This window comes from Elephantulus edwardii, unplaced genomic scaffold, assembly GCF_000299155.1.
Source record: "Elephantulus edwardii isolate Elephantulus edwardi_28Jun2011 unplaced genomic scaffold, EleEdw1.0 scaffold00132, whole genome shotgun sequence".
NCBI lineage: Eukaryota > Metazoa > Chordata > Mammalia > Macroscelidea > Macroscelididae > Elephantulus > Elephantulus edwardii.
In genome coordinates, this window is record NW_006399882.1 from 5,053,103 (window position 1) to 5,065,114 (window position 12,012).

At 42.7% G+C, this 12,012-nt stretch overlaps 1 protein-coding gene across 1 annotated transcript in view; it reads right to left on the reverse strand.

Moving 5' to 3' along the window:
• Positions 1 to 12,012, reverse strand: part of ADAMTS9 (ADAM metallopeptidase with thrombospondin type 1 motif, 9) — a 211,816-nt gene that overhangs the window by 124,119 nt on the left and 75,685 nt on the right. Inside the window, exons 15-18 of the mRNA XM_006893839.1 lie at positions 10,864 to 10,981; positions 10,541 to 10,636; positions 630 to 796; positions 419 to 548 (exon numbers count right to left, since the gene is read on the reverse strand). Of these exons, the coding sequence (XP_006893901.1) occupies positions 419 to 548; positions 630 to 796; positions 10,541 to 10,636; positions 10,864 to 10,981 (511 nt within the window). The remainder of the gene's footprint in view (positions 1 to 418; positions 549 to 629; positions 797 to 10,540; positions 10,637 to 10,863; positions 10,982 to 12,012) is intronic.

The following is a 12,012-nucleotide window of genomic DNA, read 5'->3' on the forward strand; positions in this document are numbered from 1 at the left end:
AATATAATAAGTAAATAAGTGTGTTTCTCTGTTCAAATCAAGCTTTATTTGCAAAAGTAAGATATGTGCTGGATTTGGCCCACTGGCCATAGTTTGCAGATCCTTTATTTAGACAAAAGGAAACATCTCACCCCATGGCTGTTCCAGAACAAATAACATGTAAAACATCTACATATATCCATATTTTAGGGAGGAAATGGCAGCCATGAGTCTATGCAGCTCATGGTGTGAGCAAATCTACAGGAAAGGATCTATAATACATCCTGAAATCCTTAGAACAAGAAACCTTCCAACCCCAAATGATCAGATGTATTCAGAGAAAAAAAGGATAAGAAGTGTATGCAGATAAGAGTTTCTAGAGTCTTAAAAAAGATAAAAATGACAAGAAAACCCCAGAGCTTGGGCCCAGCGTGGATACCTTGGCAGGGTTTGCTGCAGGCTTGCCAGGGGCCATGGGTATTCCAGTAAAACTGCTGAGGTTTATCGTCGATTGGGATATTGAAAGTATAGCGCACGTCGGGGTTATACAGCTTCCCCACCGACAACACCTGCAATGTGCAGATAAAACAGAGAGCATGTTTCCAGTCCTGGTGGCAGGAAGGGCCGTGCACGCCTGGCCACGTCCGTACCTGAAGCAAAAGTTCCTGTTCGATCCGATCCGTGGAGTTGATCCTTTCCACGACATTGTCAGACCCGCTGTATTCAATCACAGCATTCCCAATGCGGATTTCCCTTTTGGACATTGTGACAACAAAGTCTCCATTTAGCAAGAATTCGCCTTTGCTGCTTGATAAAGCTGTGGAAGACAAAAGAGCGCTCACTCATCTGCTGCTGGTTCCCAGCTGTTTGAAATACAGCACTTTGCTAGACGGAGCACAATGATGCCAAGAATATGGCACTGGCAGTCAGACGGGTCTGGATTCCAACTCCACTTTCTCCACTTGATGAGTTGTGTGGTCCCTGGGTTTTCCTTTCTTTACCTCTAGATTGAGAACGAAAACACCTACCCCTCAGTGTGCCTTAGAAATTAAGTGAAACAATATGGAAAGAAATATGTGTCCTAATTCGTTTGTTATACAAGCCCTGTTATAGCATTATTTTTTACAAAAGTCAAAGTCTAGTCAGTTGAAAACATGTATTCAAGAACTGACCATCTAGAATATTGGATCCCACCCAATTATCCTTCTCTAAATTATGTGTGAATTAGCTGAGCCTGTTGAAACTTTGTTGACTCTCTTTGATATATGTTGAAATCTAATATGTGGCCAATGTGATACTAAGAAGTCACCTTTACACACCTTTCACTATGATAGCCAGAGGCCAACTTGTCCCTAATGACCCTTCCTGGAGGTATTCACACAATTATGTGGCTAGTCCCTGAACAGGGCTGCCCGATACCATTACAGGGGTCACAGAAATGATGGCGCATGACTTCCAAGGGCAATCAAAGGCCTGGGATGCTGCCTTGGTCTCCCTTGAATCACAGGCCCTAGAATAAATCAGCTAGCATGCTAAACTGTCCCATAAAGACAGGGGCGGAGGTCCTCCACAAACAGTAGTGAGGAATTGATACCCTCATGAAGATACTCTGAGGAATCATCTTGAGTAGATCCTCCAGCCCCAGGGGAAGCTTCAGGTAAGATCACAAACTAAATGACATTTTGACTTCAGTCTCATCAAAGACTTACACTGCTTCCAAATTCCCAACCCACAGACACAGTAATAGTATATGTTTGTTGTTTTAAATCACTGCATATTGAGAGAATTTGAAACAAGATAAATGAGGACTAAAACAACTACTCAGGAAGCACACTCCTCCCTCCCCAAACTCACTATGTATATGAATGAAACACAACATATGAATAATCACGTATGAATGTATATGAATATTACATATGAATGTATATGATTACATGCACACCAATTAAAAAAATAAACAAAATCCCCCCTACTCTGACCATAGTTGTAAGAACTGTCACCCCTCCCTCTGTCAGCACACACTCAGCTTAATTTTTCTCCACAGTTCATTGCCTATCTTCTGACATCCCAAACAAGAATGTAAGTCCTGGTCAGTCTGTTCTGACCCATTCATAGTCTGTTATGAACGTCTAATAAACCTCAGTTTCTTTCTCTTAAAAAAACAACAACACAAAAACATATAAGTCCTGGGAGAACAATACTTTTTGGATCATCTTATTCATACCAGGTTCTGAATGAACATATGGTAATTGCTTAATAAAGCTTTTGAAAGTATGAAGAAATCTACTACCACTACTGCAAAGATGAAAGAATATGTAAAGTAGAAAAAGTGAAGTTTGAAGAACTGCTCAAATTAAGTGCCAAACTATTGATCAACTGAGGACCTGAAAGAGTTAGACTAGTTGTAAGGTCAGTTTCACCGCACGGTAGCTCCCTGTGGTCAGGGCAGGATGCGCTGCACAAGGTTGATGCTCAGGAAATAAATCACCACGTTGCAATTCTGGGTAGATTCGAATTGTCAAGCTCCCTGTTAGCAGCTGAGTGCATGAACTGTATGACCCAGAGGCGTTCCTGGAAGGGTTAGACCAGTTACAAGTCAAAGAAAGTATAGAAAGCCGACAAAGAGGATGAGTTGCTTCCAAAATAATTACATTTAGTAAAGAGACTTTTGAGAAAGTTTGGGTAGCCCCAGAAAAAGTTTATAAAAAAGAAACTACTTTCAGAGTTTATGGTTAAATTCTAACTTGAAGGGAAGAAGGTAATCTGCTATCCTATGACTTGGTTGGAAAAATGAGACAAAAATATTTATTCATTCCTTTGCATTCTGTCCCCAAAGCCCAAGTGTAAGGGAATATGAAAGCTACTTTTTGTGGAGTATAAAGGAAAAAACTCTCAAAACTTATTTTCTTAATTTCTCAAGATAAAATCGCCTTGTGCTAGTATTTACTACAAAATTTTCAAACTTTATCTTGAGAACTGTCTTTTCCCCATAGTACCACAACTTCTTGCAAAACAAGCCTACAGAACGTTGTGCTTGACTTGAAGCACCAAGCCCACTGCTGACTGGCAGCTATCCTCCGTTCGGTTTCTGAGGCTCTAAACCTTAGCAGGAGGAGATTCTCTCACCTTTTTCCACATGCAGCAGCTAACCTTTTGGTTAGCAGATCAACAGAAAAATGCTCCTTGGACCTTACACAGGCACTCAATAAATCAACGTTTTTAAATGCATAGGCCTTGAACAAAAGAAGCTAGACAAATGTTCTTTTACACTTTGCAATTGGTGCAGCATTAGTAAATCTCAGCTGTGAGAGGCTCCTTGCAATGCACAGGGCACAGGCCATGTATTTAGGTGGATACAGGAACAAGGACATTTAGTTCATGGATGGCAAGTCATTGTCAATGCACTGAATTGCTAGACTCTGCCCAGAAGCTATGTGTCGAGCAGGATTTGTTGGGAGCATGCTGCCTTGGAAGGAATGTGGGGACACATTCATGATACGTGTCATCGTCACAGAGTAGGCCCTGCAACAGCTTTCCGATCTGCTGGGGGAGATTCTATTCTCATCTTTCATTGATTTCTTTTGCACTTACCAATCAGGCCAAAGAGAAAGTGCAAAAGAAGGTTAGCAGACTCAGGGATGGTTTGTTTTGTTTTCAAGACTGCATGAAAGCCTCTCATAAAGCAACCCCTTAAAAATTGAATTTTGCAAGCTCAGCGAAGACTCAAGCCCATAGTAGGTGTGCTGTTAATGATGCTGAGTGAACAAGTGACTGATTGACTCTGACATGCCTGACAAGGAGACTAGCTAGCCTGCTTCCAGCTAAATCAGTGCTTCCCAGTCCATGGAAGCCTCATGCCCCCTGCACCTCCTGCAGCATGAGTCCCACCAGCCAAACAAGACACGAGCCTTGCAATGGGTCACTGACTGGAGATGAGGTTGTTTCCGCACCACCTTCGGCATCCTGAGGCTGCTCCCCAATGCAGTTCACTTACAGGGTGACAGCGTGATGTGCTGCCAACAAGGTCACTCAATTCTTTCAAGTTAGGTCTCATGCTAGCAAACCCAGCTGACATGTCACTAACAGAGGGGAAATGAGATGTCACAACGCCAGTTCTGTAAATGAAGCGGTAATCCCGATTTACTCGTTTGTATTCAAAGAGTGATGGTCCACTCCAGGTTCATTCTGGGGCTCCTTTCTAACGTCACCTTGTTTCCTCTCATGCTTATGCTGACTTGGGGCATTTTACCCTTGACTGCATGCTCCTAATCCCAGGATATGGGGCATAGGGGATGAGGCAGGGCGCAAATGATCTAAGACTCCTCTCAGGATTTGCTCTGATTAACACTTTGGCTCCAGACATCTGTAAAGTCATCAGCTGAAATGAAGTTCCTGCTTTATCTTGAACGGAATCAATTCCTGTCTTCCCGTCGCCACAATTAATCAAGGGCTGAGCCTGCTGGAGCGATATTAGCAGCCGAGAAATGACTGTTTTTTCTTTGGGAGACAAATTAACATGGCGGCATTGTGTGCAGTTTGGCTTTAACTCAATGGGGAGGGAGGGGGTCTATGAGAAAGGACAACCTTTGACAGGGAGACTTTCTGCTTCGGTACCTTGTAAAACAAATAGTTTCCTGAAAATAACTCTTGACTGCCTGACCTCCCACTCATGCGATTAGGGGAGCTAATTTCCTGGGTTAGTTTCCCCCCCATTTCACCCATCAGAGCTGGCTTGCTACAAAAGCATGCTCTCCCAGACATTGTTCCCTCACCAAAACACACATGTAGTATGGTTGGATTGATTTAGAAAAAATCCAACCCAACACAGCCAGGAAACATAAGGACGAAGACTGCTTCACAACATCACAGCTGTGAATGGACCCAAGCAAGACTGATGCATTTCCAAACCATCTCTAGGCATTGGCTAGTTTTATTTCGAGTCAAGGGTAAACATTTACACACCTTAGCTTTGATGACAACACGCATACTTCCTAAATGGTTGAGTAACCACTATAAGGCTCAAAGCTCTGGACTCCCAGTTTTCACACTCGGTGAACTGTCATTTTCATTGTCTGCACTCACACTTGGCCATTTTGCTTCCAGAGAGATTTCTCCAAGCCAACATGTGATTTTCTCAGAATATTTCATTCAAGAACTACAATTGGTACAGACGGCCTGTCCCAGATGACAAATCTTCTTTAATTTTTGCTTCTCTTCTTTGAAAGGAGATTAAGAAACCTTCACTGGGGAATAAAAGGTGGCCCCCCCTGAGCGCAGGCTCCTGACCTGGGTTGATTAAGTTGCATTAGAGGGAGGTTATTTTTCCAGGAAGGAAAAGAATAGAGAGGATTCCTTCTCTCTTTCGAGAAGAAGAAAGGAACAGCTCAACTCAGCTTTCGGCTCTCGGGAAATGAATTTATAAAGGCGGTTTCATGCAATGCTGCTTGATTTAATTAGGAAGTAGCCAGGGCACAGCGGTCACATGCTCAAATTTATAACCAAGTGCGGAAGAAAAACGCTTGACCCATTTTGCACAGTGGTGGAGCAAGAAATATGGGATTAAAAACATTTTAAAAATTGAAAAGGATTCCCATAGATATTGGGAGTGGCTTTATAGCCACTTCATTTGGATATTTAGGGTAAGAAAAGTTAATGCAGCCACTGACTCAACAGTTCCAAGTAAGACTCTGTGGCCTTTGAAAGAGGGGATGGCTGTGTGTATTTCCAGGGTAATTCCACACACGAGGAGCTCAATAAAGGCACCACTCTTTTGCTTAGAGCCTGCTATGCATGTTGTTGTTGTTGTTATGTGCCTTTGAGTCGCTTGTGACTCATAGTGACCCTATGTACAACAGCTCTAAACTCTGCTCTTCTGTCCTGTGCCAATCTTATTGTCTCTGACACACTCATCGCGATTGCCCCAGTCACCAAATCAATCCATCTCCCAGAAGGCCTTCCCCTCCTGCGCCTGCCCTCCACCCTCCCAAGCATGATGTCCTTCTCCAAGGACCTGTCTCTCCTTACAACATAACCAAAGTACGTCAGACGAAGCCTCAGAATCCTTGCCTCCAAGGAGCAGCCCGTTTGAACCCTCTCCAGGATGAATCTGTTTGTTTTCTTAGCAGTCCATGGCACCCTCAGCACTCTTCCCAACACCAAAGCTCAAAAGCATCAATTCTCCTTCTATCCTCCCTGGTCATTGTCCAGCTCTTTGATGCATAACAAGTGATTGCAAAGACCATGGCCTGTACCAGACACACCTTCGTCTCCAGAGACACACCGTTGCTCTTGAGTACTTTAGAGAGGTCCCTAACAGTAGACTTTCCCATCACAATAGGTCTTTTAATTTCCTGGCTACTGGTGCCAAGAGTGTTGACTGTGGAGCCAAGCAGACTAAAGCTTCGATCTCTTCACCATCCATCCTGATGCTACCAATTGGTCCAGTGGTGAGAATCTTTGTCTTCTTGACACTGAGCCTCAATCCATATTGAAGGCTACAGTCCCTGACCCTCAGCAGCAAGCGCTTCAGGTACTCCTCAGGTTCAGCAAGCAGGGTTGTGTCATCTGCATAACGCAGACTATTGACAGATCTTCCACCAATCCTGACACCACATTTCTCCTCATATAACCCAGCCTCCTGGATGATCTGTTCTGCATAAAGGCTGAAAAGGTATGGAGATAGGACACATCCCTGGCGTACAACCTTCCCAATTTTGAACCATGTTCTGTTTGAACCTTGCTCTGTTCTGACGACTGCCTCTTGGTTCAGGTATAAGTTTCGCATTTGCACGATCAAATGTTCTGGCTTTCTATAAGAGCTGAAAATTTGAAGACCTTCAAACACTAGTGGTCAGATGGATAAACAAGGAACAAGTCTTCTCATTGCAGTTGACGGCAATTCAAACCACTGAGTTGCTTAAGTCTTGGAATGACTTTTGATCTCTCTCTTTCCTTTATATGTCATAGTCACTCTATCAACAAAACTATCCAGAATCTCACCTCGTCCCACCACCTCCACTGCCCCTTATTTCCAACCAAGTCATTAGCATAGCTCTCTCTATTTGAATAAATAACATCCTACCCAATCCTCTTGCTTCTACCCTGTCTCTTCCTGCTTTCTCCCCAAGACCATCAATTTTCAGCCTAACAGGGTAAATCCTTTGAAGAAGTAAACAAGACCATTCATGCCATATCATTCCTCAGCTTAAAACCCCAGACGTGCCCCTTCTTTCTTTGAGTAAAACCCCAATGCCTTAGTTGGACATCATAATGTTCTATAATGGTCAATTTGGCTAGTTATTTGATCAAACACTCATATAGATGCTATTTTGAAACAGCTAAATCAAGGGGCCTTAAAGAAAGTCCACTGCCCTCTGTAAAGCAGTTGGCCCTCATCCAATCAAAAGAGGTCTTATGAGCAGAACAGACACAAGATTCACACACAGGGAAAGAAGGGTGCATAAAGACATGCGAAGAAGTGAAAAAACACCAAGAAATGGCCAGGGCTATCCTCAAGGAAGGATCCTTGCCTGAAGCTCTGATTTGAACTTATAGGTTCGAAAACTGTGAGGCAATATATTTCTGTTCTTTAAAGCCACAGAGTTGGGACATATTTTTATAAGAGCTCAAAAAAACTAAGATAGGTCCTAATATTTCTTTAACGTCAACTCCGTGAGATTTCCTTGGTCTCACTCACTCAGTTCCAGCCACACTGCTCTTCCTTCTAGTCTTCAAATGATCTAGGACTGCGTCTACTTCAAGAACTTTATCATAAAGCCTGGTACCTGGGGCTGGAACACTCTTCCCCAAGAGGACTTGTTCTCTCTATAATTCAAACATGTCAACTCTACTGTCCCACCGCAGCCTTACTCTCACATTATTCTTTATGCTTCTCTGTTTGTTTTGGGGTTCTTGTTGTTTTTGTTATAGTATTTATAATAATTTTTTAAACAGTATAAAATTGGCTTATCTACAAGTCATAAGGGAGCTTGGCCTAGTGCTGAGAAGTTGTGTTGCCAACCCCAAATCATGTGGTCTGAATCCACCAGTTGCTCTGTAAAAGAAAGATGGATAATCTTCTCCCATATAATGTACTGCCTCTGAAAATCTGCTGGAGGATCAGGTACGGGTCGGTTCCACCTCAACAGTACAAAGCTACAACAAAAAGTCATTGTTTACTGTCTATCTGTTCCAACTGTAAAGAGACTCTAATGGAACAGGGATTTACTTCCTTTTTTAGGGGATCTGGCTTTTATTGTTGTCCCTAGAAGAACATATGGTATACACTGTCGAGTCGTAGATGTCTCATAGCAACCCTGTGAATGAAAGACCTGAACACTTGTATAACTTTTATCATTTCTCTAAGTTCATAGAGTTTCCAGAGGTAAGCTATTTCGGAAGCGGATGCCACTCCTGCTTCCAAGCTTGTTTTGATTGGGGAGCTCCACCAAACAGTGTCCACCATGGGCCACCATTATCACATTTGACACATCAGTGTCACAGTTTTTAGTATCACAGCAACCTCAACATTAAATAAGTAAATAAAAGAATGATAGGTTGTAGAAAATGCTGCAATACAGTCATGCATAAATATATTTGATTGGCATGTTTGGCTAAAGGCATACTAAGCATTTATGCAGAGTTTCATGCAGCCATTCGAAAATTATCAATATAAGTTCTAATTCAACTCAGCAAATAACTCATTTAATAGTTCAGGATGTCCAAACCTTTGGGGCAAGCCTCTGCAGATGCATCAAGCAGAGTTCCTGCCTGGAAATGACACAACAGAAAAGACAATCATTTCTCTTTCAAGTTGATTTCTCACAACACTGCCCTCATCTCTTTCAGATCTGAGGGCAATGGTGCCATATGCACGGCTAGGAGGAGGCTAATTGTACACAAGGTGCTCAGACTTCATCCGACTCTCTGCAACCTGCCCCTGCCTCCCAACACGCTTCCTTAGTAGTGGTTGGGTTGTTGTTGTTGTTATTGATTGCCTCTCAGTTTAGCGTGACTCATAGTGGCCGTATGAACAAAAGGCCTGAAGCGCCTCTAGAACTATTGACATTTATCAAAGTTCATAGAGTTTCTGGAGGCATGTTGTTTAGGAAGAGGATGTCACTCCTGCAACTTACAAAATCATAAGTTGAAGGGATAGGGGGACCAGCTGAGCAAACTGTCAAAGATCCACACAGGTTCGTTTACATAATAAGGTATCTCAGTCACAAAGGGAAAAATGCTATATGGTGCCTCTGTTGTAGAAGGAGGCTGGCATTGAGGTTGGGGGTAAGACTGAGAAAAACTGGATGAAATATGTTTACAGCATTGAAATCTATGGGGGAGAGAATAGTTTAAAAGTATTATATTTTAGGGCATTATGTTTATCGTAGGAGTATGCAACGAGGGTTGCAAAGTGGATTATATTTGGGGTTGGGGGTGGGATTGGGGGAGATGTGGGGGGGATTGTATACCAATGAGGGAGTTTTTCTTTTGCTTTTCAAGGAGAGGAGCAAGAGGGGGGGTGGGCAGGGAGAAGGGTGCAACAATGAATGAATGGAATTCCAAAATCTCTGTAGATGTTCATGGAAATGAAAAATAAATAAATTAAAATGTTAAAAAAAGAGTTAATCATGGGCCTGGGTGTAATGAGAAAAGCACAAAGAGTCTATGGCAAAGCTGGCCCTTCTGGAGTGACATGAGAGAAACCTGTGCCATTGTAAGACCAGCCCTAAAGCAACTCAGAACGTCTGCTTCTGGTTAGATCGGAAAACACAATTAAGTCAAGTTGTTATGTATCAAGTTAGATCTGATTCACAGCTGACCGACCCCAGTGGGCCAAAAGTAGTAAATCACATGGGAGGAGATTGCCTCTCTTGCTCTGTAGAACACCTGGTCAAGTAATATGCCTAATAAAACAGTTACCCGTAAGTTTTTTTACAAAAATACTTAATAAGAGCAATTACTGTATGATAAATGTATAGAGTGAGTCCTTTAAAAACGTGATTTGTGGTCTACTTTTAAAATTTTTAAAAATTATTTATTATTATTATTATTTTAATTGATATTTTTAATGAAAATCTAGAAACAACCTGGATTTCCATTCATTCATTATTACACATTTTCCTCCCTACGCCCCACCCCAGTTCACTTTTCTCTTTAAAAAGATACTTTCATTGTTGTGCAGTTTCCTCTGGCCTCTCTATTTTCTAAAATCCGGAGTTATTGTTGTCAGTTGCTACCGAGCTGGCTCTTCATGGTGAACTTACGCATAGCAAACAACACGCCTGGGCCAGGGCCACCTGTACAGTCATTGGGATGTGTCAGCCACGGTTGTGATTATTGTGTCAATCCACCTCATTGAGGGTTTGTAAACCTTTATGGAGACGACTATACGCCAATATTCTGAAACTGCCAAGTTTATGAGAGAGAAGGGCACTTGCAAGAGGAACTCCATAAAAATATACATCACAGGAAAGCTCTCCCTGTAAAAGAGGAAGTGGAATCTGTCAAGTACCCCCAGGGGCCCAGAATTCCTTCCAAGGACAGTGGACATCTCACTCACCTAAGTAGTTGTCATCCTCTGATTTCCCTGAGAAACTGTGCTGCCGCACGTCTATACTGGTAGCACCAGCTGGAATTCGCACCACAGTGTTGTAACCTGAAAAGAATGAAGCATGAATCCAGCACTCCGCAGGAAGTTCCCTTTCCCGGTGCGTAGACTTAAAGGTGAGCAACAAGGGAATAGAGTATCTCTCTCACTAACAAGTGCTTTTTGCCAGATGGATAATGTTGAGAAACAACATTGATTCATTTTATTAATACTGTTTTACATATAACAATGTTTAAACTTAGACCATTTTCCTGTTCTTAGAAACAGATTCTTACCATAATGCACCGTATTAAATGTTCCTGCCACTGTTTTGCATGAAGAATTATCACCACCGCAAACCCCACATTTATCTCTTCGAGCTTTTGAGTTTAAAACATGATCACATCCAGCTTGCTTTAAAGAGAACACATTTTAAATAAATGGTGAGTGTTACAGAAAGGCAGACAATGGCTTTCTTTGAATGATACACATTCAAAATGGCAAGACGATTACATCCCCTGAAATATATGTTAAGAACACAAACTGTCCACAGCTTTGCTATTTATAACATGGTCCCAAACCAGCAGCCACTGTTTTTAGGAATGCAAAGTCTCAGGTCACACCCAGACTTGCTGAACCAAAGTTAGCACTTTAACAAGCAGACCCCCAAGTGATTCACCTATAGATTAAAGGCTTCAAACCATTGGCCCGAGAATAAGGAGAGTAAATGAGATCATTCAGTAACCAGAAGACAGAAAAGGGAGTAAAGAAGATTGTGTCCAATCAAAGGGCTTTTTTCAGAAGCAGTCCCTGTCCACGGCATGCCGGGTTACCATGAAAAGAGGAGCCCAGTGTTTGTCAATCTTTCAAAAGGAAGCCGAATTCAGTTTCACGTGACATCCCCCAGCATTCAAACGTGGAGTATGAATGAATGCAGGCCAAATCAAGACTGCAGGCTGCCAGGTTGAGGCCGCAGGCAATAACAGCGTCTAGAATTCTCTCCTGTGCTAATAAGATGCTTGGAGTAGGTGGGGTTCTGAGACAGACACTAGCAACAACCAGAAGACCAGAATTCACAGGCCTGTCCACTTTAGACCTTTGTGCTGCCTGGTGAGAGGAGAGACACCATGCACTGCCACGGAAGCGACGAGGAGGGAAGAGACACTATCACCGGGTGTCAGGGAGCAAGCAAAGCTCTTGGAACCTCTCCCAATCAAATCCTACTGAGCCGTGACTCCCATCTGCCTTTGGACTGCAGATGAGGAACTGCATCTGTGTCAGAACTGACTGTGGTAGCAACGATTTTCGAGTAGTGAAAACAGTGAATCTGTACCAAGCCCTGGAGAAATTGCTGTTGTTGCACCACCATCTGCCAGGTTTATCCAGCTCCCATCCAAGGATGATCAACAGATGCATGTCAGACAGAAGCTCTCGTGCCTACAATC